This window comes from Camelus bactrianus, chromosome 20 (genome assembly GCF_048773025.1).
Source record: "Camelus bactrianus isolate YW-2024 breed Bactrian camel chromosome 20, ASM4877302v1, whole genome shotgun sequence".
Lineage (NCBI taxonomy): Eukaryota > Metazoa > Chordata > Mammalia > Artiodactyla > Camelidae > Camelus > Camelus bactrianus.
In genome coordinates this window covers 19,636,413-19,661,747 of record NC_133558.1, presented here as the reverse complement: position 1 = coordinate 19,661,747, position 25,335 = coordinate 19,636,413, and the positions used below count along the sequence as shown (strand labels likewise).

Here is a 25,335-nt window from a genome sequence, read left to right as displayed (position 1 = left end):
GGAAGGACAGGCGAGCCAAACTCGAGTCTGGGCATCCGCCGCGCCCTCTGGCGACCGCTGGGCGGCGGCCACTCCCCGCGGACCCACTCCCACCTTCCCGTAGCGTCCAGCCCCTCTTCCTCCAAATCCCCCAATTTCCCGGCTGCAGACCTGGGAACCCACGGGAGACATATTGAAGCTGAAGAGTGGGGCAGCGGCTAGGGTAAGGGAGCGAGCTTCCGAAGCCGCTGGCTTACGAGCGCCGCTCCTGCCGCCGCCCCCTTCCCAAGGGCCCCCTACAGCCCGGCGGCTGCCCAGGCCCCCTACAGTAACAAAGACTGGCCGGGGAGGCAAAAGCGTGGGGGAGGAGCGGCAGGAGATGGGAAGGGCGGGTCTGGCTTGGAGCAGCTGCTGCTTCCTCCCCAAGTCCCTCGAGGGGCCTGAGTCACAGGCCGCCGCCCTGGGTCAGCGAGCTGGGGGCGGGGGTCTGGACACCTGGGTTATCCAGGGCTACTGGGCGGGAGCTGGGTGAGAGGCCTTGGGGACAGATAGCTGAGAGCTACCGGTAGCGGCGGGAAAAGAGGAGTGCCGGCGCTGAGTCCCACGCGGGCTAGGAGGGAGCGAGGCTCCGCCCCCTCGTCCGGCTCCGCCCCGCGCCCCCATCCCTCTCCCCATTGTCCTCAGACAAAGCGGTCGCCGCCCCCTGCCCGGCCCCCAGGTCTCTGCCTCTGTCCCTCCTCCTCAGCTCCCTCTTTCCCTCCTCCTCTCCCTCCCTCCTCCCCTCCCTCCTGTCTCCGGATCTCCCTCGATCCCTCTCTCCTCCTCTTCCTCTCTCCTCCTCTCTCCGGACGCCAGGCTCCTCCGCACCCCCTCCCCTGGGAGCCCCGCGGCATGTGAGTTGACTGAGGGGCTTCAGACCTGGAAAGGGGGTGTCTCCTCTCCCATACCCTCTCCCGTCCCCAGCCCGGACCTTGGGCTGTCTCCTCTTTGTGCCGAGATTGCTTGTCTGTGTGGTCAGAGCAGGGTGGGAATGGCCGGCTATGTCAGGGTTCCAGGAGAGCCGAGACCTGGGCCCGGGACTGGCCAGCTCCGGAGAAAACAGGCGTGGAGCGGGTTCTCCGCACGCCTGGGGCGCACGCCTGGATCCCGGGGCACAGCTGGGGGAGGCAGGCGGTGGTGACGGGACCGGGTGGGGGTGGACGCCAGGGTTCTGGGAACGTGCTGGCAGCTCAGACGCCCGGGTTCCGAAAGTCCCCGGAGGAGGATATTTCCCCTGACCCGCCTCGGGGCGGAGTGCGGGGCGGAGGAGGGGAGGGTGGGGGGCCGGAGAGGCGTGGCCCGAGCGGAGCTGGAAGGGGAGCCCGGACCTCCTGGGCCCGCGCTGAGACGCGCGGGGCTGCAGCCGCGGAGCTCCCTCCCCCCTCTGCCCCCTGATTGCCCCTTCTCCCCTAGACCTCTCCACTCTCCGCCCTCCCACCTCCCCGACACCCCCTCAGGTCCCACTGCCCCCTCTCCGGCGGGATTCCCTGACCTCTCTTCTCACTCTTACCGCTCCTGGAATAGCGGTGAGGCAACGTCGCCTGGACCCTGTCCCCCTCACTCCCAGCTTCTCTTTACTCTCTTCTCCCTCACGCCAACTTCTTTCGTTTTTCTCTCTTCTCACATCCTCGGGACTGTCTCTGATACCCATTAACCTGTACTGACAAATTTGACTCTGCCTCTTTGCCCTGAATTTCTCCATTCTTCCTCTCAAATCACCCCCACCCCCATCAACTTGGCTTTTACTTTCTTCTTCACTGTCTCAGCTTTCCCCTTTCTCTGCCCTCCCTCTTCTCCCTCTTTCCCTCTGTCCTCACTCTCAGCTCCTCTGCCCTCCTCTGTGTCCCATCTCTCCGGTCCACTTCCTTTCCTCCCACCCCCATTCTCACCACCTGGGCCTCTCTGGAGCCTCTCCTTCCTGTTCTCTGCCCCCAGCGCTCCCCCATCCTCCCCAAGGCGACCATGGCCACCATCCCGGACTGGAAGCTACAGCTGCTAGCCCGGCGCCGGCAGGAGGAGGCAGTCGTTCGTGGCCGGGAGAAGGCAGAGCGAGACCGGCTGTCCCAGATGCCAGCCTGGAAGCGGGGACTCCTGGAGCGCCGCCGCGCCAAGCTTGGTCTGTCTCCTGGGGAGCCTAGCCCTACTCCTGGGACTATAGAGGCTGGACCTCCAGACCCAGATGAGTCTGCCGTCCTCTTGGAGGCCATTGGACCAGTGCACCAGAACCGATTTATTCGGCAGGAGCGCCAGCAGCAGCAGCAGCGGAGTGAAGAGCTACTTGCGGAGAGACGGTCTGGGCCTTTGGAGGCCCGGGAGCGGAGACCCAGCCCTGGGGAGATGCGGGATCAGAGCCCCAAGGGAAGAGAGTCAAGGGAAGAATGGCTCAGTCCCAGGGAGGCAAGAGATCAGAGGCTGGGGATAGGGGGAGCTCGAGAGTCAAGCCCCAGGCCTTTGGAGTCTCTAGACTGGAGGCCAAGCCCAGGAGAGGCTGGAGATAGGAGCTCCAGACTGTCAGAGGTGCGGAAATGGAGGCTGAGCCCTGGAGAAACTCAAGAGCGGAGTCTGAGACTGGCAGAGCCTCGGGAACAAAGCCCCAGGAGAAAAGAGGTAGTGGAAAGTAGACTGAGTCCAGCAGAGTCTGACAACCAGAAGTTTGGCCTGACAGAGGCCCATAAATGGTGGTCTGACTCCGGAGAGTCTCAGGAACAGAGTTTGGTACAACTGGAGGCATCAGAGAGGAGGCTGAGCTCAGGAGAAGAAAGAAAAGACTCTTCGGAGGAATGTGGGAGAAAAGAAGAGAGGCGAATTCCAAAGATGGTCCCAGCAGAGATTACAGGGTCCTCAGAGACTCTGACAAGGGAAGCTCCAGACAGCAGCTCTGGAGGAGTGGAAGCAAAAGAGCAGAGACCCAGCCCTGAGGAGGATGGCGAGAGGGGCTTGAGGCTGACAGAAGGGTGGAAATGGACCCTGAACTCTGGGAAGGTTCGGGAATGGACACCCAGGGACACAGAGACTCAGAAATCAGACCGTCCAGAGTCTGCCGAGAAGCACCAGGGGCCTCTCAGTACAGAGGCTGGAGAAGCAGAGGCTGAGAAGGAGGAGGCGGAGGCTCAGGGCAGGCCTCTGAGCGCTCTGCAGAACCGCTGTTCTGTGCCCTTCCCCCTCCCACCAGAGGACGCTGGGACTGGAGGCTCTAGACAGCAGGAAGAGGAAGCAGTGGAACTCCGGCCCCCACCAGCGGCCCCTCTGTCTCCCCCACCCCCAGCCCCACCTGCCCCCCAGTCCCCTGGGGATCCCCTCATGAGCCGGCTGTTCTATGGGGTGAAGGCAGGGCCAGGGGTGGGGCCCCCCCGCCGCAGCGGACACACCTTCACGGTCAACCCCCGGCGGTCCATGCCCCCTGCAGCCCCTGCCACTCCAGCCACCCCAGCCACAGCTGATGCTGCAGTCCCCGGGGCTGGGAAGAAGCGGTACCCGACAGCCGAGGAGATCTTGGTTCTGGGGGGCTACCTCCGCCTCAGCCGCAGCTGCCTTGTCAAGGGGTCCCCTGAAAGGCACCACAAACAGGTAGGGAGCAGCCAAGCCAGACTTCTTAGAAGCCCACGCGTCAGTTCTCCGTGAACGCCTGTCTCTCTCTCTTTTTTATAGCCCTGTATTCTTGTCTCCATCTATTCTTTCTTGGTCATTTCTGCCACCACCCTTCCTCCCCTGCACACACACCCTTCCTTCTTGTAGCCCTGCTTTTCCATTCATTTCCAAGCCCAAGGATCCTGCCCCGTAATCCAGCACTGTCCTGGGTGTGTCTCTTTCAGGGTGTGCCCAGGCTGCTCACTCTCCCTTCCCTTAGGCTCTGAGTACCCCCGCCCCCCATTCTTTCCATTCCTGAGTCTGTCACCCAACCCAGCCCATCTGGTAGGAGACCTGAGCTGAGGCCACAGCCTGGAGTCTATGAGGGCAGGGTCCTCAGGATGAGAGCACTTCCAGCCTTACAGGGAGAGAACATTGGACAGGAGACTGGGGCAGGGGACAGGGGATAGCTTTGGGGTTCTAGGGAGAAATGGCAGGGAGAAGAGAGTGGAGGAATGTCTCCCAGTCCCAGGGAACTGGGGGGGGAGGGGGGAGCAGAGTGGAGTGGGGACATCCTAGGATAAAGGGGGTAGGGGAGTGGAACAGGGCTGGCCAAAGAGCAGAGAGAAGGCTTTTGAACCCCCAGTCTGCCCCCACGGGAGAGACGCACACAGAGGCCATTTGAAGTGGGTGACCTCAAGGTTGCACACCCCCAGCTGGGCCACTGCTTCAGACAGTGCTCCCTTCTCTCTTGGGACAAGAAAAGCCTTCTCCTCTTCCAAAATGCCCCCCACACCTCCCTCTCTGTCCTTCCTCCCTGGGCTTCCCCTCCCTCCCCAGAACTGGCTCAGCAGTTGGTTTTCCCCTCTTCCTGCCACTCTGGCCTCTCCCTCCCCTTGGGGTAGAAAGAAAGAGAAGTGAATTGGGAGGCACTGCCCTGATAGCAGGGAGTACAATGGGAGCTGGGGGACAAGGGTGGGGGCTGAGGCCAGCAGAGGGTCAGAGGTTAAACTGGAAAGAGGCCATGCAGGGAAGTGGGAATGGCCAGGCCGACTTCTTCCCCCGACCCTGGCCAAACTCCTTCCCCACACACCAGTTTTCAGCTTGAATATCTCCAAGGAAAGAGAGGTTCCTGCATCTAATGCAGAGACTGGGAAGCTCTTCCTCATTTCCAGTTCCCATCCCACCTGTGACATCCTGATTTGTTTTTTGTGTCTTCAGTGTCAGTGGGAAAGCACAGGGGCCAAAGCTCAGGGATCACTTGACTCCCCAATTCATCTTCACATGAAGCTTAAGCCCCCATCCCCAAGCCATGGTCCCTGAGTCTCTCCTGAGCTTTCTGGCTGCTACAAGCCCCTTCCCCTTCTGGCTGGGCAGATGCAAGGAAGTAGGTCTGGAAAAGCCAGCGGGGGGTGTTGAGAAAAGTCATTTCCTACTGTAGAGGTTGGCTTGTGTCTCTGGAGAGGAACAAGAAGGCTGAGGCATGAAGTCTGGGGCCCAAAGCTCAGGGACTGTCTGAGTGCAGGGCAGAACCTGTGATGTTGACCATACCTAGGTCAGGGAGCAGGGGAGCCGGAAGCAGATCACCCAAACAGGAAGCCTGGGGTGGGGGCCGGAAGGCTGGTGGGCCTGAGTGGTGAACACGGGGCCATAGGGCTGCCAGAACTGTGCTCAGGATGTGGTGAGAGAATCAGGAAGCAGCCACTCAGGGTGGGGGTGGGGAAGAAGCAGCACTGACTTCTCCAGGACCAGACCCCTTCCCCTCAGCCCTCTCAGGCTGGCTCTGCTCTCCCAGTACCCTGCTCATCAGGGACCTTCATGTCCTGTCTCCACCCACTGGATCAGGGATAGGAGGACCCACCACCCAACACCACCCCTCCTTCCCTAAAAACTCCTCTTTGCAGGCTAATTCCATGCAATGTATCAGTGCCACTGGGGGAGAGATCCCAGCCCTGCCACTGGAGCCCAGGGGTTGGGCCGTGGCTGGTGCCCGTCCCTAGAGGCCCCTCTGGCTGGGAGACCAGCCCCTCCCTTCTCCAGCCCCCTTGTGACCTTATATAGCTGATGAGAGAGGAGTGAGTGAGTCACCCCACTCTGTCCCCCCCAACGCCCATGCGGGCTGTGCATTCCTTAGAAGCCCAGTCAGAAGCTGGGGGTAGTGAGGAGAGAAGCAGGGTCAGGATGGGGGGAAAGAAACAAACATGGATGGAGAGCAAATGAAATGGACCTTTTTCCAGCATGGACCATAAACTAGGGTGCTTGTTATCCCAAAAGTGGATATGAAAAGAAAACAGAAATGGGTTCCCAGAAGTTTGAGTAAATCTGTCTGCAAGAGAACCAGAAGTGGTCCCTTTTGAGAAGTTGGGATATCAGGGGTAAGTTTCCTGTCACTCAATGCTACCACAGCTGTTCCACAGACACAGACTAGGGGTTGAGTGTGTACAGGCTGGACTACCCCACCCCCAGTGGTTCCGCCCAGTGTTGGTCTTCTGTTGGGACCTCATCTGTGGTCTGCAAGAACCCTTCCTTACCCATTGTAGCAACTTCCATGCTTCTATTGACAGCAAAGGCAAGGATAACAAGTAAATTCTCTGGTAGGTTAGAAGATGGTCAGTGGTTATTGGGGGGAAAATTAGAACAGGTATAAGTGGAACCTAGAGGGCCAGGAGGCAGGAGGAGCAACTATACCAACTTTATAATAGCATCATCCAGAGAGGGAGCCGTGGGGATATTTGAGGGAAGAGTGTCCCAGGCAGAGGGAACAGCCAGTGCAAAGGCCCAGAGGTAGGAGTGCCCTTGGTGGGGCTGGAGGAAATCAGTCAGTGTGGCTGGAGTGGAAGAGGATGCCCAAGAGATGAGGGGGAGAGGCACATTGGGAGCACCCTGTTGGCCTTGGTCAGGCTCTGGCTTTTGCTCCCAGTGAGACGGGGGCCAGTGCAGGGTTTGGCCCCAGGGAGTGACACATAGTCTCTGAGTTCTGGCTTCCCGTGGGGACCCAGGTGTTAGTAACCACTTGTCCAGCCACAGTCCTGGCTTCACAGTCCTGGCTTCTCTCTCCTCATACCCCAGCCCATGCAGAGACTCATGGATGCAGGGCTTCAGCCCCAGTTCCCCAGACAGACTCCAGAGAAGGCCTGAGTAGATCACCTGGACCTTTCTGAGCAGTTCACATGGAATCCTCCTGTTTGTCTCCTTAATCGCTTTGGCTCCCAGAGTTAATCTCACCCTGCCCCTTCCCCCTGAGCTTCTTAGGAGGACAAAGGGGAAGGGTAAAAAGGTAGTGAGAACAGCTGGGGCTCGCCTGCTCTTGACACAGTATTTTCTTCCCCTCCAGATCCCTCTCTGGTCGTTTGCCTCTGTCTACATGTCCCTTCTGGTGCACTCTCCACCCACCTCCCATGTTTGCCTGGACTTTCCTCTCTGCCCCTGTCACCTCCCCCAGCTGCACCTTTCAGGGACTCAGGGGCTCATCTCCTGTGTGTTGGGGGAGAGTCTCGTTTCCTCTGGGCTTTTCTGTTGGTCTCTTCTCCCCTCCCAAACCCAAGAGCCTGAACTGTGGGTCTACTCCAGCTGGAGGAGAGGAGTGAGGGGAGTGGGAGGGGCTGGTGTCCAGGGTCCCCCATTTTCCTGGAACAGCCAGGGGCTGAGGGTATGGAAACCAAGGTGCCTGTCTTTGCTTTTGTCTGGGACTCCCTCCCCAGCCAGCTCTTTCCTGCTGCCTAGCCAGCTCAAATCTCACCTCCTCTGGGTATCCATCCTGGTGGCTCCCAGGGTGCCCAAAGACTCAGTTCTGATCAAAGGACTTATCTCCAGGTCTTTTAATTTCTTTTTGCCCTTCTGCCTCCCACACTCTAATGAGTGGGAACCTTGGTCCTGTGTTACTTCTGCCACCCAGGCCCCTGCCAAAGCTTCAGGCCAAAGTCAATGTTTTTGAAATGATACGATTGAAGAAGGAAAATCTGGGATTGGAGTGTGGGTACTGAAAGGAAAACTGTCTTCCAGAATTGTCTGGGGAGGGCAGAGTCAGCGAAGTGCCCAAATCTAGTCCCCACTCCCCATCCTGCACGTGTTACCCTGCAGTCTTTTCCAGTCTGACCTTGCCTCCTCCCCATTTTCTCTCCCACCTTAAGCTTAAGATCTCCTTCAGTGAGACAGCACTGGAGACCACGTACCAATACCCCTCCGAGAGTTCAGTGCTGGAGGAGCTAGGCCCGGAGCCTGAGGCCCCCAGTGCCCCCAGCCCCCCGGTGGCCCAACCCGACGACGAAGAGGATGAGGAGGAGCTGCTACTGCTGCAGCCAGAGCTCCAGGGCGGGCTGCGCACCAAGGCCCTGATAGTGGGTGAGCTCAGGCTCCACCGGCCCGAAGGTGCCCCCTGGTGTTCAGAGTGGGCACTGCGGTCCAGGAGGGAAGGGGAGGATTAACGTTGGTGCTTGGAAGGGATTCTATCCCAACTCGCTCCTTTAACTGATGGGAAAACTGAGGTCCTGGAAAGCAAAGTGCACATGGGGTGTCTATACTTTAAAACCAGGACTCTTTCTGAGCGCTCTAGCATGGTTAAGAACCCAGAGTTTGGATCAGACAGGCCTGAGTTTGACAATTCCATCTTGTCTTTTACTTGTGGTGTGACCTCAGGGAAATCACTTGACTTCTGGCCTCAGTTGAGTATTTGGGAAATGGGGTTAATAACAACTATCTCCTGCAGTTGTTGAGAGGGTTAAGTAATTCTTGTAAAGCAAGTAGGAACTATGGGTGGACATCCAGTCACTTAACCTCTCCTGGGATTACTGTAAGATAAAACAAGTTATGAGAATGGCTGGCACAGCATCCAGGCTAAATGAGTGATGGCTGGTTACCGGTAGTAACAAGCACTCAGGATGTGGAAGCTATCAGATTTCCTACATGCCAACTGGCTTTCAGTTTGGGGAGTGGGTGGGAGAGGCGGGAGGCTGGGACCCTCACTCACTCTCTATGCTTATTGCCTCCTCTCCACAGATGAGTCCTGCCGGAGGTGACCCTTTTCTGACACAAGGATATACCTCCCTCCTTCTCAGAACTGAAGATTCTGGAGCCCAGAAGATTCACAGCAGACAGACCCTGAAAATGAGCCTGGCAGGGAAGGGCAACCAACATCCTCCAACTTGCTTTCCTCATCCTGTTTCTGGGGGCAAAGGCAACTGCTCAGTTTCCACCCTCATCAGACATGCTGGTATATCCCAGGTGATGCAAGATCCCAGATCTCCATCAAGTCCTGGGGAGGAGCACAGAGCTCACTGGGGGTGGAGATGGAGTTCCTCCTCCATCTCCATGGGCAGGGTATACTCTCCTTACAGCCTTTCTGACTCCCCACCACCCCCTGGGGGCTCTCAGGATTTAAGCACCCATCTCCCTGGGAGACCTGGCCCCTACTCCATTTTCAGGCACCTCTCCTTCCTGCTCTTTAGGTCACTACCACTTTGTTTACAGCTCCTGCCTCCTCTCTTGACCACACTCTGGTTTACAAACCCACCAGTTCCCAGAGTTCCTGGCCCCACCTGCCAAAGTCCCAGGTTTACAAGCTACGCCTACTTGCCTGTTGGTGTGGAATCCTCTCCCCTGTCCCCTGCATTCACCTCATTGGGAGTGACCTGGGGGTATGGCTTCCTCCACTTTTGCTCAGTATTACTGTGTCTCAGTTTTCCCCAAGAGGGAAGGCTGGGAACCTTAACTCTGTACCCCTTCTAGTTATTTAATTCTATTCCTCCTAGTGGTTCACAACTGAATTGAATTGCGAGGGTGCAGGGTGAGAAATGAGGCACTTCAACTCTCTTCCCCCATTTCCTCTTCCTTCTCAATTGCCTGTGCTTTTTGTTTGTTTGTTTTTGTTTGTTTTTTAACTTTCCATAATAAAACGGAGCTCTCTCCGACTCTCCTGCTGCTTCTCCTTCTTTAGATAAAATGCATGTTGGGGTGGGGGGGCGGGGCTCTGGGTTCCTCATTCCAAGCCTCTCCCATTTTCTTATTGGGCATGAAGAGGAAGTGGCCATGGCTGTGGGAGGGGAAAATGATGGGGATGAACCAGGAACTCAGCACTGACATGTATCAAGGGCTCTGGGAGAGCCCTGCACCTGTTTCTCAAAGGGCTAGTAGAAGGACTGGTTTGAGGGAAGGGCAGTTGAAGTATCCATGAGACGGGTAGTACTACAAGCGCAGACTATGTCCATTGTGTTCACTGCAGTATCCCCATGCCTGGCACGTAGGAGACACACAGTATTATTTCAAGAATGAATGACTGAATAAATGAGTGAATAGTTGAAAAGCAGCTAAAAATTTGGAAGCAAAGGATACTCTGAATTGAAGGATTCTGGTATTCAGAAGCCTAGTACAATCCAAGCAGCCAGAGAGTGTGTGACACTGGCTAATCCAGGGGCTTTTACTCCAAGACTCGGGACCATAAATAATTAACCTGAAATTACTGCAAAATATGGTGTATGTACAGAAGTGCAGTTTCCCAAAAAAGTCTCTGCTAGACAATACGTTTTATATTCTCAAAGTTTTAAGAACCATCGAAAATTCATGGCTTTGTGGCCCAAGTATCGTTGATATTAAGAGGTTTTCCCATTTCAGTACGTTTCTATCTTCTACAAACGTGGAAGATCTTTATTTTACTTATCAGTTCATTTTTTCAGTTCTCCATGCTAGTAAGGTCATGGTTGAATACTTATAGTCCTTCTATTATTAGAAGATGCTCTTCTCAATCTAGTCAGAGGAGAGTTCCCCTTTATTAAAAATATCATGTATTATACAAATTGATCTTAAACATATATCAAAGGTCTTTAGCATACTAGCAAGGGAACTAGCAAAGGAACGAGCAAGGTATCAAGAGAATGAGCCACTTCAGAGAGGCTGTGGAAGGTAACAATACTTATATTAGCTAATTAGGTAAAGATCCTAATCAGATATGACCCAGGAAAGCAGAGGCAGGAAGCTCTGAGGTGCCAGGGGTGCCCACAGTCCATTTCAGAAACAGAAAACAGTGCATCCAAGAAGTCAATGATGTGGAGCTACCCGTGACTGTTAATTAGAATAATAAATGCTTTGTTTCCCAACATTAGTATCGGATAAATCCAATTAACATAAAAGCGTAAAGCAAGATCAGAGGTCAGAGAGCAGTCAAGCAACAAACTGCTTATTTAAAATTAAGCAGCCACCAGTGAATTTCTTAATATGTTAGCAAAAAAATGCAGAATTCAGTTTGCACATTCCTTAGTTTGGAGACCTGTTAAAAAAACTTACAGAGACAACAAGAAGGCATTTTTTTTGTCCTCCAGATCCCAAGTTTCTTCCTGCCTGGAGTCCTTGTTTAAGCCTAACCTGTATTCACTTCTGTGAAAGGTACCAGTCTTAGCAAAGGTCACTCCTAATCATCACAGGCTGAGCTGTAATAAACATGGACTTGATCTAGTTTGAAATAGAGCCCCTACCCCCAACACACAGTGACACACTTTGCATTGTTTTTGGCTCCATAGAACTTACATGTTTTATTTATTATGCATCTTGTCTTCCTTCCTCCCCAAACCACTGTAAATTCGGAAAGGGATTAGTTTCTGATTTGTTTTTTGCTACATCCCCAGGGACTAAAACTGTTCTTAGCATGGATTAGGTGCTCAGCGTTTGTTGAATGAAATGAGTGAGTGAAACACCCATGAATGACCAACAGGGGACGACAGAGAGATTCGGTAGGAGAGAAAATGAAAATTCGCGTACGATTCCGCGATGTTTGAACTCGCTCGGCCACCGTAGTGCATAGGCCGGAAAAATGCGGCTGCTTCCGGCCTCCGCGGTCCGGAAAGATTGCTTTGGGCTGCTGGAAACGGAACCTCCAGGTCCTAAGACAGCTCCTTTGCAGAGTGGAGGCTCCGGCCCGGAGCTCCAGGCCTCCCGGCCGTCACCGTGGCTACTTGAGACACTTTCAGGGCCGGGAATAGGGAGTGTGGGTCGCCATGGCGACGCCGGCGGGGCTGGAGCGCTGGGTGCAGGACGAGCTGCACTCGGTACTGGGGCTGAGCGAGCGGCACGTGGCCCAATTCCTGATCGGTACCGCGCAGCGCTGCGCCTCGGCCGAGGAGTTCGTGCAGCGCCTGCGAGACACCGATACCCTGGACCTCAGTGGGCCGGCCCGGGACTTCGCCCTGAGACTCTGGAATAAGGTGCTGGGAGGGGCGGGGCCCGGCCTGGGAGCGGCGGGAGAGGGGGTGGAGCAGGGAAGGGGGCCCTAGGTTATTTGTCTAGGTGAGGTTAAGCTAACTGTCCATCGGAGAATTAAGTAAGCTCAGTTCACAAGCATTTATCCTATGTCCGTTATCGCCTACGGCCTGGACGTCCAGCTCAGTGGAAAAGATTGAGAAGGGCTTGTGTGTCGGATTAAGCGCTATCGAGTAGTGTTTCTCAAACTTTAACATGTATGGGATTCATCCAGGGCCTTTGTTAAAATGCAGATTGCGATTCAGTTAAATCTGGGATGGAATCTTCGTTTCTTCATTTCTAGCAGATCTAACAAGTTTCCCGGTGGCGCTGATGGTCCACAGACCACACTTTGAATAGTGAAGCTATAGAAGAGATGGAAAGTGGGAAGATGTGGGAGGGCAGAAGGAGTGCGGGTCGTGAAAAGGAAAAGCAGACCCAAAAGTCTCTGGAATTTGTCAAATAGGGAAGGGGGAAAGAGGAAAATATAAAGGTGAACTCCCATAGGACAGAACTGTGTATTTCTCATCTTTGTATTCTTGCCATCTAAGTGCACCTTGCAGACCAGGTGCTCAGAAACTATACAGTAAGAATGAAAGTGCTGAGCTTGTGTAGAGGATGGCAGATAACCTGGTGTGGCCATCCCATTAGTGCTTGATGAGAGATGAGGTTAGAACGTAAGTAACATGCGGGTAGGGGCTTTAGGTTCATCTGTTCACCAGTGTATCCCTGGAGTCTGGTACAATGCCAGGTCCATGACAGGCCTCTGCCAAAGTAATCCTTGTCAGTCCGTGTGTAGGAATGACTTTGTCATTGGGAAGAACAGAGGCTGAACAGTTGAGAATTGGGTTTAAGAATGTAAACTTCGTGAGGGCATGAATTTTTTTCTCTATTCCAGTATCCTTTGTACCTTGCAGCAGGTGCATGGGACAGGCTTTGAAGCCATGGGGAAGAGAGAATGAAGGCCGGCTTAACAGCAGGTTATTCCTTGAATTAGGAACAGGGCAGAGTAGGTGGGCAGAGATCAGGAGTTGTTCATATCCCCATATCTTCTCCTCTTCTGTCAGGTCCCACGGAAGGCAGTGGTGGAAAAACCAGCTCGGGCAGCTGAGCGAGAGGCCCGAGCCCTGCTGGAGAAGAACCGATCTTACAGGTTGCTGGAGGACAGCGAGGAGAGCAGTGAGGAGACCGTAGGCAGGACCGGGAGCAGTCTGCAGAAGAAGCGGAAAAAACGGAAACACTTGAGGAAGAAACGTCAGGAGGAAGAGGAAGAAGAGGAGGAGGAAGAGGTTTCTGAGAAAGGAAAGAGGAAGGCAGGGTAAATCAGGAGTAGGGAGAGAGAGGATGGGGCAGGTGGATGATGGGACAGGTGGATGATGGGATGGTAAGCCTCTGATGCCCTTAGTTAATCCTCTGGGCTGGGCTGCAGGGTGAGTAAACAGCAGACGGAGAAGCCAGAGTCGGAGGATGAGTGGGAGCGGACAGAGCGAGAACGTCTTCAGGACCTGGAGGAACGCGATGCCTTTGCCGAGCGAGTTCGGCAGCGGGACAAGGATCGGACACGCAATGTCCTGGAGCGGTCAGACAAGAAGGTGCCTACATAGGAGCAGCCCATTCCATAAATGCCCAGGAAGACCCCCGTGTCCCATCTGAGGTTGGGTGTGTTTGCAGAGATCATGATCTCTGGGAAGACAAAGGGCTGCCCCTATGGTCTGTCCATCTCTTTGGGTCTCTGGCTGAGGGGACTCTCTGCTGGCGCTGTAGCCATGGAGATTGCTCAGTGAAGAGGGACACTTCTTTGTGCCAGGGAATGTCTGATCCTTGTGATTCTAGAAAGGGAATGGCTGTGGGGTGTGGGGACTTTGGGCCTCACACTCCTCCACTCTTGCTTTCTTCTCTTAGGCTTATGAAGAGGCTCAGAAGCGCCTCAAGATGGCCGAGGAAGACCGGAAAGCCATGGTGAGTACCAGGGCCCAGGAAACCACGATCAGAAGATAAAAGGAAAGACTTTCTGATGGAGTGGTTAGAGGGAGGGAGAAAGGATGCAAAAGAAGTGCGGTGGGGATGCTGGTGGGGTGTTGGGTCTCTGGAGGAGATCCTCCTTTGACTCCTTTCCTCATTGACACAGATTACAGTGTGTCAATGAGGAAAGTGTGAGCTTCCCTGTTCCCAAGACTTAAAGAGATGTACTCAAAAGGCAGCTGGAAGATTCAAGGGGGTGGCTGGAGGACAGGGGCAGGCAGGAGTACCATTGCCCAGGGATGTGCTGACCACTCAGCTTGAGCACACGATCTCCAAATACCTTCCTTCCACCTAATCCCTCTACCCACCACGGGGCCTTGTAGTTTCCCTCTGATTTCTTGAGTTGGTCTTCTCACTAGATAGGGACAGAGCCCTTGTAATTCATGAACTGGACTTGTTATAGGGTGAGTTTAGGTAGGGTTGAAGTTTTCCAAAGGCCTACTCTTCCCAAGTAAGTCACACTTAGATTTCCTAAAAGAATTTTAAGACTCTTGGTGTCCTAAAAATGGCGTAGTGGTCTTCAGGTCTCTCCTGACCAGTCCATCTCAGGTCACACCCCACAAAGTGACTGTGGTCAGGGACTTCTGAGACATCTCTCAGTGCTGGTGTAGTATTTTTACTTTCCTGAATTTAATTTTTTTCTTTTTCAATTATGAAAAATTTCTAACAAATAGGAAAGTTGAAAAATAGCATATTGAACACTTATGCAGACTTCAGATTCACAAATTGCTAATATGTGCAATATTTGCAGCGTCTGTGTAAATGAAGGCTTTTTTCTTTTTGAACCATTGAAATGTTTTAGACATCATAGCATTTTTATCCCATCAGCATGTACCTCATAAGAATAAAGATGTTCCCTAAAACCACACCCAAGAAGGTAAACAGTAATTTTCATGTATTAACTAAGAACCTGCCTACAATAAAGTTTCCCCAGTTACCCCCAAATGTTTTTAATAACTGCCTTTTCCAAGCTGGAATCCAGTCAAGGTTTATGCATTGCATTTGGTTGTTAGGTCTCTTAAGTTTGTTTGTTTCATTTTTCCTCTCCCTTTCTTTCTCTCTGTCTCTTCTTATACCATGTCCTACTTTCTGGATTTACCTGATCCTTATCTTATGGTGTTAAGTTCTGTGCCCTGTGCTTCCTTTAAAGTGGAAATCGGGTCTACCACTTGGCTTAGACTCAGATTAAGCAGTTGTGGCAGGAACACCTCTTGGGTAGTGATGTACACTTCACACTAGGGGCATCCTGTCCAGTTGTGTATCTGTTAATGCAAGTATCCTTCCTCCAACATCCTTTCAGCTGATGGTTTTTAGCAACCATTGCTAATCCTTTCTTGAATCCGTTATTTCATGGCAGATTGCAAAATGGTGATTTGGGGATTCTGACGTTCCTCCTGCATTTGTTGACTAGCCTTTTTTTACATTAAGAAGATCTTTTCCTCCACCACAAGGAATGAACTACAATTTCTTCTTAAAAGGGAGGGCAAATGTTTAGTTGTTTCCTTTTAATTACTAATTTTCAGAGTAAAGAATCTGGTGTAACAGTCACCTCACTGGTGAGAAGATTTTTTTCCTTATTCTTTGTTTGTATGTATACGTGTCACTCTGGACTCGTGGATTTTTATTTCTCACGATTTTACAATTTCATATCACTATTCTTTTTGATGCTCAAATTGTCCTGATTTTTTGCCCATATTTTAAAAAGGTATTTGTTTATCTGCTTCCTACATTAGGCCAAAGCAGTCTTTAATTGTGGTACTCAGGCTAGGTTATGAGCATAAACTCTTATTTTAAATCTTCATAGAACAAACAAGAAAAGCCAAGCAATTAAATAGAATGAGGACCCCCAACAGAAGGGCAGCAATGGGGTTTTGTTCCTCTAGTAGGAGCTCTTCTTGATCACAAGGACGATCACGTTGCCACAGTGGGAGGGGTCATGGTTAGAGTTGAGAAGGGTCTGAATGATGTGGCCCATCTTCTGTCATCCACAATGTGTCCTGAAGGCCTGTATTGAAAGGAAACATGTATAAGCCAAATGACCCATTGTCTGAGGGGGAGAGGTTAGTCCCAGAGCTAAACATCCCTGGTTACATTTTGCCTCACAGAACCACTCTGTGGTGCTGTACTTCCATCCTTTCATATGTAATTTATTTTTCCCTTTCCCCCAAACTAGTCATTCAGTTCAAGACCAAGGAGCATCTCACTGGGGCAGAAGATTACATACTGGTATTGTTGGCCCATCCACTGGTTTCCAGTTGCCTCAGTTGTTTTCAGTTTGAGGCCTTTGCTGCCAGATGCTGGTCTCAGCTGTTTTGTTTTCCCTTTTCTACTCGGTGGAATAATATAGTAAGAGTAGAATATAACATACATACATAATCGTCCTTGTGTCTATATTGGCAAAGATGATGAGGCTGCCCAGAAGGATGGTCCAGCTGGATCCCGCTGCTGGAAGGCAGTATGTGGGGTCAGCATGTGTCTTTCAAAGAGGCCCAGCGTTGGGCCCGTTGTTGATCAGGGTGCTCAGTGCAGAGGGAAGGTAGGTGAGGACACATCTTTAGGTTCTTGTGCTGGCCTGTCAGGGATGTTGTCAATCTTGGGGGTGTGTAGGGAAGAGGTTGCCCTTCCACCAGGATGAGGCTCTGATGCCCTGTGCTGTCCCAGGTCCCCGAGCTGAGGAAGAAGTCCCGCCGAGAGTACCTGGCCAAGCGGGAACGCGAGAAGCTGGAGGACCTGGAGGCCGAGCTGGCGGACGAGGAGTTTCTCTTTGGGGACGTGGAGCTGAGCCGACATGAGCGGCGGGAGCTCAAATACAAGCGACGTGTGCGGGATCTGGCCCGGGAGTACCGGGCGGCTGGGGAGCAGGAGAAGCTGGAGGCCACCAATCGCTACCACATGCCTGAGGAGACCCGAGGACAGGTGAAGCCAGGGGATCACCACTTCATTCCCAGTCCCCAGGCAGAGGGAAGGGAAGGCTTCAAGGACTTGGGTGGTGCCTTGGCTGGCCCCTTACTTGTCTTGCCTTTTGCTGTGGGTAGGGTGGTGACTGGGAAGGGGACGCTGGGCAGAGAGGGCAACTTCCATCTTCACAGCCCCCTCTCTGCACAGCCAGCGCGAGCCGTGGATCTGGTGGAGGAGGAGTCCGGCGCCCCCGGGGAGGAACAGCGGCGCTGGGAGGAGGCCCGGCTGGGGGCAGCGTCCTTGAAGTTTGGGGCCCGAGATGCTGCCTCCCAGGAGCCCAAGTATCAGCTGGTGCTGGAGGAAGAGGAGACCATCGAGTTCGTCCGGGCCACTCAGCTCCAGGGTGACGAGGTGAGAAGGGGAGCTCTGGGATGGCCTGAGGCGGGCAGGGAGCTGGCCCCGAAGCTCACGGCCCTCTTCCTCCCTCTTAGGAGCCATCAGCTCTACCCGCTCCAACCCAGGCCCAGCAGAAGGAGTCCATCCAGGCCGTCCGCCGCAGCCTCCCGGTGTTCCCGTTCCGCGAGGAGCTCGTGGCCGCTATTGCTAATCATCAGGTCCTCATCATCGAAGGCGAGACAGGCTCGGGCAAGACCACCCAGATCCCACAGTACCTCTTTGAGGAGGTAGGGCAGCCACACCCTGCAGTTGGCATCGAGAAGCACAGTCCTGTCAGAGCTCTTTTCTGTGGCACCTGTAGTCACTTACCATGTCGACTTCAGTCCTTTAGTCTTTTCAGCCAAATGGTGAGGTTCTTGAGAAGAAGGACCACACCCTTTTCATATGTCTGTTCTCATTTTCTGCCACTGTGTCCATGCCTGGTAGGTGGTCAGTACATTCACATTGGAAGGAAGTGCAGACAGCTAGATGGTGGCATGTGGGTATGAATGTGGACCCTATACACCACCAGTTCAGCCTCCGCTCCTGTGCAGGGCCAAGGAACAAGGAATGAAAAGTGTTGTTTTCCTGCTTTTTTACCTTCCTTTGTTCCTGTTGCTTCCGGGTCTGCCCCAGCTGGTCGGTCCTTCTCCATCTCAAATCTCACAGAGCCCTGAATTTGATGACCCAAAGGGCTAGGACTGCCAGGGCTGGGTGAGGACCCCCTGGGTCTGCCATTTTGTCATTTGTCCTTCTTGTCAGATTTTTAGCTTCTATCTGTTACTCTGTTCCCCCTGCCCTGGCCCGCATTTCCAACTTCTCTAAATTGTCCTGGGCTCCAGTGGCATGTTAGTAAAGGGAAAACCTCTTCTCTCTCCTTGTCCTGCAGGGTTACACACAGAAGGGTATGAAGATTGCCTGCACCCAGCCCCGGAGAGTGGCTGCCATGAGCGTGGCTGCCCGAGTGGCCCGGGAGATGGGGGTGAAGCTTGGGAATGAGGTGAGCTAGGGACTGAGGGGTGAGAGGAACCCCTAGGGTCTGGGACTCAGCTCATGCTGCCCTCCAGGCCCCCCTACACTGGTCCAGGTGCTCACCCCTTGTCCTCTCCCTTGAGGGAGCACCCACCCAGTCTTGCTCACTAATGGCCCCCTTGACAGGTTGGTTACAGTATCCGCTTTGAGGACTGCACATCAGAGCGAACTGTGCTGCGGTACATGACAGACGGGATGCTTCTCCGGGAGTTCCTCTCTGAGCCTGACCTTGCGAGTTACAGGTATGTACAGAGCTCCCCCTCCCCTCCCACAGGAGGGAGAACTGCCCACCTTGGCCTCTTTCGGGTCCACAGCCCTCCTCCCGGCAGTGCCTGCCTTGATCTCCTTTAATCTCTGGCTTTTCTCTCCTTTCATCCCACCTGGCCAATATGATCATTATCTTCTCTTCTGATTCATCCGCCAGTTCTTGAATCTCTATGGTTCTAACAGTCCTGGAACTGAGAAGGGGCTGGAGGGTAGAAGGGGCTGCAGAGAGAACCTCTCCCTCTGTCCCCTGTTGTTCCCAGAGTTCAGGAAACAACCAGGATGGTAGAGGCGTGCTGTGGGGACTTGAGAAGCCATGTGAAACTTAGACTGTTCAGCTTCATGGGGGAAATTCAGACACTCTGGTTCCCTCTTAATATGCGAAGGGCTGTTACATGGAAAAAGGGACCAGACTTGCTTTATGTGACCCCAGAGCCCAGCTAGGAGCCATGGGAGAGGTTAGAGGGGGAGGATTTCAGCTCAGTATAAGAAGCTATAGAGTGGCAGAGGTTGCAGGGGCTGTCAGAGTGCTCGCGCCCTGGCTCTCGAGCCTCTGGCCCGTATCTTGTAGTGGCTTGGCCTGTGAGTGGTGAGTTCTCAGTGCTGGCTTTGGCCAAGCAGGGGTGGATGAGCTTGAGTTGTGAGGCAAAGTGATTCATGTATGGAATGGAGGGTGGCATCAGGCCAGCTGAGTACTGTGTGCCTTTTCAGCTCTTAGGAGGCTGTGGATTTCCGGTCCTAGAGGATCACAGTGAAACAATGGGACAAATATTATTTTGTCCTTCACAGCCCTTGCAAAAACCTCTGAGAACCCATGGCAGGCCAGCCAGTGCAAGAGTGTTCAGGCTGTGCGGTTTTCCCATCAAGCCAGCCTGCTTGTGAAACGGCTGAGGACTTCACCATCTCGATCAGGGTTAGGCTCGAAGGGTTAAGATCAGGGGTGAGCTCCTGTGGGCTGGCCAGGAAGTCCAAAGACTAGAGCAAGGAGAGAGAAGGTGGCACAGACACAGCTAAGTTACTAGGAGACCCAGAACCCTGCAGAGTCCTCTAAGGTTGGGGTGGGAGGGCTAACCAGGCCCCTCTCTCCAGGAATAGGTGGCAGGGCCAGCAGGGATGCGCGGCAGCCGTCCTGCAGGGTGGTGGGAGCTCCTGGGCTGTTCAAATCATGGTGGCTCAGGTCTATCAGTACCCTCCCAGCCAGCCTGGGGGCCAACCCTCTGAATTCAAAGAGACCTTACCTTACTGTTTTTTCCTTTAAAACAGATATCCTTACTTCTGCTGATGCTTAACAGGCTCTTGACTCTGATCCAGAGCAGATGTATGACTATTTTCTGGCTTCCGCTTCTAGCCTCCAGATCTTGGCTGCTGTTTGCCCATGCTGGGAGAGGCCGCAGATCAGGGGGCCCTGGCCTTCTCTAACTTGCTATTGGTCTGGCTTAACTGGGATGATTGGCTTCTCCTTGGAGCCCTCCTCTTCCCACATTCACCCTTGGACTCTTTACTTCCATCTGTTCTTATCTGGGGCCCCACATCCACTCCTGCATTGGCCGGCTCCCCCCTCACTGCTGTCCCTGTTCCTCCCCCAGCGTGGTGATGGTGGATGAGGCTCATGAACGGACGCTGCACACAGACATTCTCTTTGGGTTAATCAAGGATGTTGCTCGGTTCCGACCTGAGCTCAAGGTCCTGGTGGCTTCGGCCACACTGGACACTGCCCGCTTTTCCACTTTTTTCGATGACGCCCCCGTCTTCCGAATCCCTGGCCGCAGGTTTCCGGTTGACATCTTCTATACCAAGGTACCCCTCAGGGAGGATGGGCTTCAGTGTAAAGGCGGCAGGGCTGGAGCCTTTGGAGGAGGCTGTCCCAAGGAGGGAAGGGTGGGCTGGAGAGGTCAAAGGGGAACTAGGGTACAGTGTGTGTCGAGCTGGGAGGAGAGGAAGAGGTTTGCCTGAGCAGATGGCCTTCATGTGACCCCACCTCCTCCTCCCCAGGCTCCGGAGGCGGACTACCTGGAAGCCTGTGTGGTGTCTGTGCTGCAGATCCACGTGACCCAGCCCCCTGGGGATATCCTGGTGTTCTTGACAGGACAGGTGTGTGACGTAGGGGTAGGGGGTGTGATGTATGTATTCCACTGGAGGACAGGGCTGGCCGGTTGGCCTCCTATGACTCTGGGACCCCTGCTGGTCTCCTCACCCCAAATCCAGGAGGAGATCGAGGCTGCCTGTGAGATGCTCCAGGATCGCTGTCGCCGCCTGGGCTCCAAAATCCGGGAGCTCCTGGTGCTGCCTATTTATGCCAACCTGCCTTCTGACATGCAGGCGCGGATCTTCCAGCCCACGCCCCCTGGGGCACGGAAGGTCAGTGGGAGAGACCTGTGTTCTTCCCCCTATAGTTCACCCAACTAGTAGTGGAAAGGAAAGTCTCCCTGCCCTCTGCAAGGTGCATCCTGGGCCCTGCTGCAGCTGCGAGGCCGGTGGCAGTCAGTCCCTCGCCTCCATAGCTGGAGAGAGAGGGTGACTATGGCAGGACCCGAGAGGCAGCCAAATGCACGATCCAGAAATTGAGCATGAGACTCAGGGGAGAAGAGAGGCCCTTGGTGCACCAGGAGATGGGAGTTGATCTGTTTTAGGGAAGATGGCAGGGGAATATTAGAGGAAGACTTAAGGTGTGTTTGAGGTCAGAATAATCTAGAAGGCTTCACATGGAGAAGTAGTGGGAGACAGGCTGAAAACAACTTTGGACTGAGATTAGAGAGGGCCTTTGATGGCAGGTGGAAGAGTGTGGACTTTAGACTAGTGAGTGGTTGTCAAAGGATTTTGAACAAAGATGTTACTTTTGTTCAGCAAATATTTAAAGAGTTCCTCCCCCATTTCAGGTACTGTTCTAGGGGTGGGGATGCAGTGATGGACAAGTCCCTAGCCTCACAGAGTTTAGTGTAATGCAAGTTAGGAGACAATGGACACTTAAATACATAATATCAATTTGTGACAGACTCTGAAGAGATACAGAGGGGCACAGGAAGATGGATACAGACTCCCGGGAGATGGGGGAGGAGTGTCAGGAAAGTACTATCCTTAGGGTATAGGGGAGACCTCCCCATCACTGATAAGGTGAGAGTGAAGCTGAGGCCTGAACCAGGTGAGGGAGGGTGCCAGGCTGACATCCAGGAGAAGAGCACACCAAGCAGAGGGAACAGCTCATGGGGAGGGTGGGCATGAGGCATGCGCTTGGCAGTGGGCGCAGTGGGTGGGGTGGAGTGAGCAGCCTGGGTGCTGGGAGATGAGACCAGAAAGGTAGCCTGGGCCTGGAGGGGCTTGGATATGATTCTCAGGTAGGATGGGAAGCCACTGAAGAATGTGGGGGAGGGTGATGTGACAGGCTCACATCTTAGAAGGACCATCCTGGATGCCTTGTGCCCAGGGCTAGGAGTGGAAGCAGGGAGACTTGTCAGGAGGCTGTTTCAGGAAGTAGCATGTGAAGGCGAATGTGAAAGTGACAGTGGGGAAGATGCGGCAGGAACCTGACCCCCACCATCCCCAGCTCCCACCTCTGACAAAACCCCTGAACCCCCTTCAAAAGAAAAAGGATTGCTTTTTCTGGATGACTAGATTGAGGAGGGGTTTCTGGGTGACCCCACATCCTCTCACTCAGGTGGTTGTGGCAACGAATATCGCTGAGACCTCTCTCACCATTGAGGGCATCATTTACGTGCTGGATCCGGGGTTCTGTAAGCAGAAGAGCTACAACCCCCGCACGGGCATGGAATCACTCACTGTCACACCCTGTAGCAAGGTTGGCCTGGGCTCAAGTGGGGTCTCCAGTGGGGGAGGGGGAGGGGGAATGACAAGGGGGATTAGCGGTCACTCTCCCAGATTTCTGTCAGAAACACTGCCCTTTCTGTTTTCCTTCACCAAATTATCAGCCAGCCTGACAAATCATCCTTTCTTGCCAGGCCTCAGCCAATCAGCGAGCCGGTCGGGCAGGTCGGGTGGCTGCAGGGAAGTGCTTCCGCCTGTATACCGCCTGGGCCTATCAGCACGAGCTGGAGGAAACCACGGTGCCTGAGATCCAGAGGACCAGCCTTGGCAATGTCGTGTTGCTGCTCAAGAGCTTAGGTGACTGGGACCCCTAGTCCTGCCAGGTGGGGCTGGAGTCATTGGTCTTTGTGACGGGACCCAGTTCTACCTCCCACATCTTTCTCCAGGGATCCATGACCTAATGCACTTTGATTTCTTGGACCCTCCGCCGTATGAGACCCTGCTGCTGGCTTTGGAGCAGCTGTATGCACTGGGAGCCCTCAACCACCTTGGGGAGCTCACCACGGTGAGGTGGGAGGGCAGCGGGCTGGGCCAGGGGCAGGAGGAAGGTGGGGTGGCCCCTTGAGGGGTGGAGGGACGCCTGAGGGAGGACTGGCCTCAACTCTCCCTCTTCTTCTCAGTCTGGTCGAAAGATGGCAGAGCTGCCGGTGGACCCCATGCTGTCTAAAATGATCCTGGCTTCTGAGAAGTAAGCCCCCTGCTCCAGCTGGGCCCCCAGCACACACATGGGCCACGCCTCCTTCTGTCTCTGGGGCCATCTTTGCTCTTTTTCTCTCCACCACGTTATTCTTTACCAAATAACAAGTTATTAGAGAATTCTCATTGCCCCTTTTAAGGCCCACCAGGGTCAGCCAGTTACTGTCCAGTCTTTGGTTATAATATCAAATGGGTCAAATTGATAAGCACGTAGAAAATTTGGGGGCATGAAGGCAAGTGGAAGATTTCCCAACCGGGGAGTGCTGAGTGAGGGCTGTTTTGGGGACTTACTCGTTCCTAAGGTTTCAGACTGGAACATGTAGATGTAGCTGTGGAGGGCCACCTTTCAATGCCATTCTTCTGCCCATGGTTGAGGTTAAAGGTCATTACATGAACTTAAAGGGGGTGCTGTCATGCATACCTTACTGCAGAACCCTCCAGGATCCCCTGTACTTTCCTGCCTCTGCCTCCATGGATATCTGTCCTGTTACTGTTTCATCTATAGCCCTCACCTCCTTGACCCCATCTCTGCAACCAACCAATTTGTAGCCATTAGCCCAACCTACAGTCCCCACATGAGGACCTCCGTCACCCAGCGATCACTTTCCCACTCTTTGTGTCTGTTGCCGCCTGGGCTCCAAAATCCAGGAGCTCCTCGTGCTGCTTATTTATGCCAACCTGCCTTCCTGCTCCAGGTACGGCTGTTCAGAGGAGATCCTGACAGTGGCCGCCATGCTCTCTGTCAACAACTCCATTTTCTACCGACCCAAGGACAAGGTTGTCCATGCCGACAATGCCCGCGTCAACTTCTTCCTCCCTGGTGGGGATCACCTGGTTCTGCTGAATGTTTATACACAGGTCACTGGGCTTGGGTGAGTGGGAATGAGGGGAACATGTGGGACTCTGATCCTGCTGTATACTCAACATCCCCCATCCCCACCCCATGCTCTTTTTCAACCCTGTTTGCAGTGGGCTGAGAGTGGTTACTCTTCCCAGTGGTGCTATGAGAACTTTGTACAGTTTAGATCGATGCGCCGAGCCCGGGACGTGCGGGAACAGCTGGAGGGGCTCCTGGAACGCGTGGAAGTTGGCCTCAGTTCCTGCCAGGGGGACTATATCCGTGTCCGCAAGGTCAGCGTCTCTTTCGTCTGCTGCTGTCCACCCAGCATCTCCCGAGGAGCAAGCTTCTCCTCTGGGGCCAGTGGCAGTCCCCTGCCTAAGAACGTGACCCCCTCCCCTGTGGCAGGTGTGCTTTCCTGTGCTCTCTTCCCCAGACACCGAAGATTCCTTCTCAGTGCTTCTTCGAGCGCGCATTACCTTTCTGGTTCTCCCAGAGCCTGAACTAAGAAGGTAGTGAGTGCTGACGGTCCCTGGGTGCCTGCCTTTCCCATTGACTTTCCTTCCTCCCTGCTCCTTAGGCCATCACTGCCGGCTACTTTTACCACACAGCACGGCTGACTCGTAGTGGCTACCGCACGGTGAAACAGCAGCAGACGGTGTTCATTCATCCCAATTCTTCCCTCTTTGAGGAACAGCCACGCTGGCTGCTCTACCACGAACTTGTCTTGACCACCAAGGAGTTCATGAGACAGGTGAGGGGACCTTGCCTTGCCCAGGCAAGTGGATCGTGTGGGAGATGGTATCCCGAAGAGCTAAAAACCCAGATTCACACTGCTGGGACTGGCAGAGACAGGGAAGCACAATTGGTTTAAGGTAGGATAAAATAGAAAGGCATCCTTTCTAACAGCTGTCTCAGCATCATTTAAGATCTGAAAACTGTATTCATTACTAAGTATGGGAATGTCCATCGTCTGGGTGTTTTGAGTGGTAACGGTGAACAAGGCAGATGAGGGCTCCGAGTGTAGTCTTTATGTTCAGGCTTTAGTTCAGGTATAGCTTACCTGTTATCTTGAATATAATGTAGAGGTGTGTCTGCCCTTGGGATCTAGAGCATTTGAGACAGGTTCCCTTTCCCCTGCCCCTGCTCCTTTCCCAGTCAAATGGGAAAGGAGAGAAATTTATTTATTTTTTTAAATCACACACACATCAGAATCTAGGTTGGATAAAAGGGAACCCTGTTGATTTTCTTCTCTCCCCTTCTAGGTATTGGAGATTGAAAGCAGTTGGCTTCTGGAGGTGGCTCCCCACTATTACAAGGCCAAGGAGCTAGAAGATCCCCATGCCAAGAAAATGCCCAAAAAAATAGGCAAGACACGAGAAGAGCTAAGGTAGAGGGGAAGGGACATAAACAACCTAACACCAGCTCCTTTCCTTTCTGTACATTATTTAATATCTATTAATAAAAATATTTTTGGAATAAAGCTACAGGGAACTTTTGAGATTCAGAGAAAGTGACATGGA

General features: G+C 53.6%; 2 protein-coding genes and 1 long non-coding RNA gene across 8 annotated transcripts; 2 read left to right on the top strand and 1 right to left on the bottom strand.

The window, feature by feature from the left end:
• Nucleotides 1-184: 184 nt before the first annotated feature.
• PPP1R18 (protein phosphatase 1 regulatory subunit 18) lies at nt 185-8,838 on the top strand. 3 transcript variants are annotated; one of them, XM_074348324.1, is made up of 4 exons: nt 185-202; nt 1,954-3,585; nt 7,716-7,953; nt 8,581-8,838. In XM_074348324.1, the coding sequence occupies exons 2-4, from the start codon at nt 1,981-1,983 to the stop codon at nt 8,598-8,600; spliced, it is 1,863 nt and encodes a 620-aa protein (XP_074204425.1). In that variant the 5' UTR covers nt 185-202; nt 1,954-1,980; the 3' UTR covers nt 8,601-8,838. The 3 variants fall into 3 exon arrangements, with proteins under 3 accessions (XP_074204425.1, XP_074204424.1, XP_010959871.3); XM_074348323.1 differs by lacking the exon at nt 185-202 and adding an exon at nt 341-872; XM_010961569.3 differs by lacking the exon at nt 185-202 and having other exon boundaries at nt 897-3,585; nt 7,716-7,926.
• A 2,523-nt stretch (nt 8,839-11,361) lies between these two features.
• On the top strand, nt 11,362-25,295 carry DHX16 (DEAH-box helicase 16). 3 transcript variants are annotated; one of them, XM_010961567.3, is made up of 20 exons: nt 11,365-11,774; nt 12,876-13,126; nt 13,238-13,400; nt 13,711-13,767; nt 16,492-16,746; nt 16,936-17,139; nt 17,220-17,411; nt 18,053-18,163; nt 18,322-18,437; nt 20,046-20,256; nt 20,452-20,550; nt 20,665-20,817; nt 22,112-22,252; nt 22,413-22,575; nt 22,665-22,783; nt 22,899-22,966; nt 23,670-23,832; nt 23,944-24,105; nt 24,393-24,566; nt 25,078-25,295. In XM_010961567.3, the coding sequence occupies exons 1-20, from the start codon at nt 11,568-11,570 to the stop codon at nt 25,204-25,206; spliced, it is 3,138 nt and encodes a 1,045-aa protein (XP_010959869.1). In that variant the 5' UTR covers nt 11,365-11,567; the 3' UTR covers nt 25,207-25,295. The 3 variants fall into 3 exon arrangements, with proteins under 3 accessions (XP_010959870.1, XP_045377573.1, XP_010959869.1); XM_010961568.3 differs by lacking the exon at nt 25,078-25,295 and having other exon boundaries at nt 11,362-11,774; nt 23,670-23,846; nt 23,995-24,105; XM_045521617.2 differs by lacking the exon at nt 25,078-25,295 and having other exon boundaries at nt 11,362-11,774; nt 23,670-23,846.
• Nucleotides 13,781-20,033, bottom strand: LOC141574223 (uncharacterized). Of its 2 annotated transcripts, XR_012501036.1 has the most exons (4): nt 19,698-20,033; nt 18,487-18,653; nt 17,494-17,709; nt 13,781-15,835 (listed from the first exon to the last, which is right to left on the bottom strand). It is a non-coding gene; the product is annotated as an uncharacterized LOC141574223 (long non-coding RNA). The 2 variants fall into 2 exon arrangements; XR_012501035.1 differs by lacking the exon at nt 13,781-15,835 and having other exon boundaries at nt 17,418-17,709.
• Nucleotides 25,296-25,335: the final 40 nt, after the last annotated feature.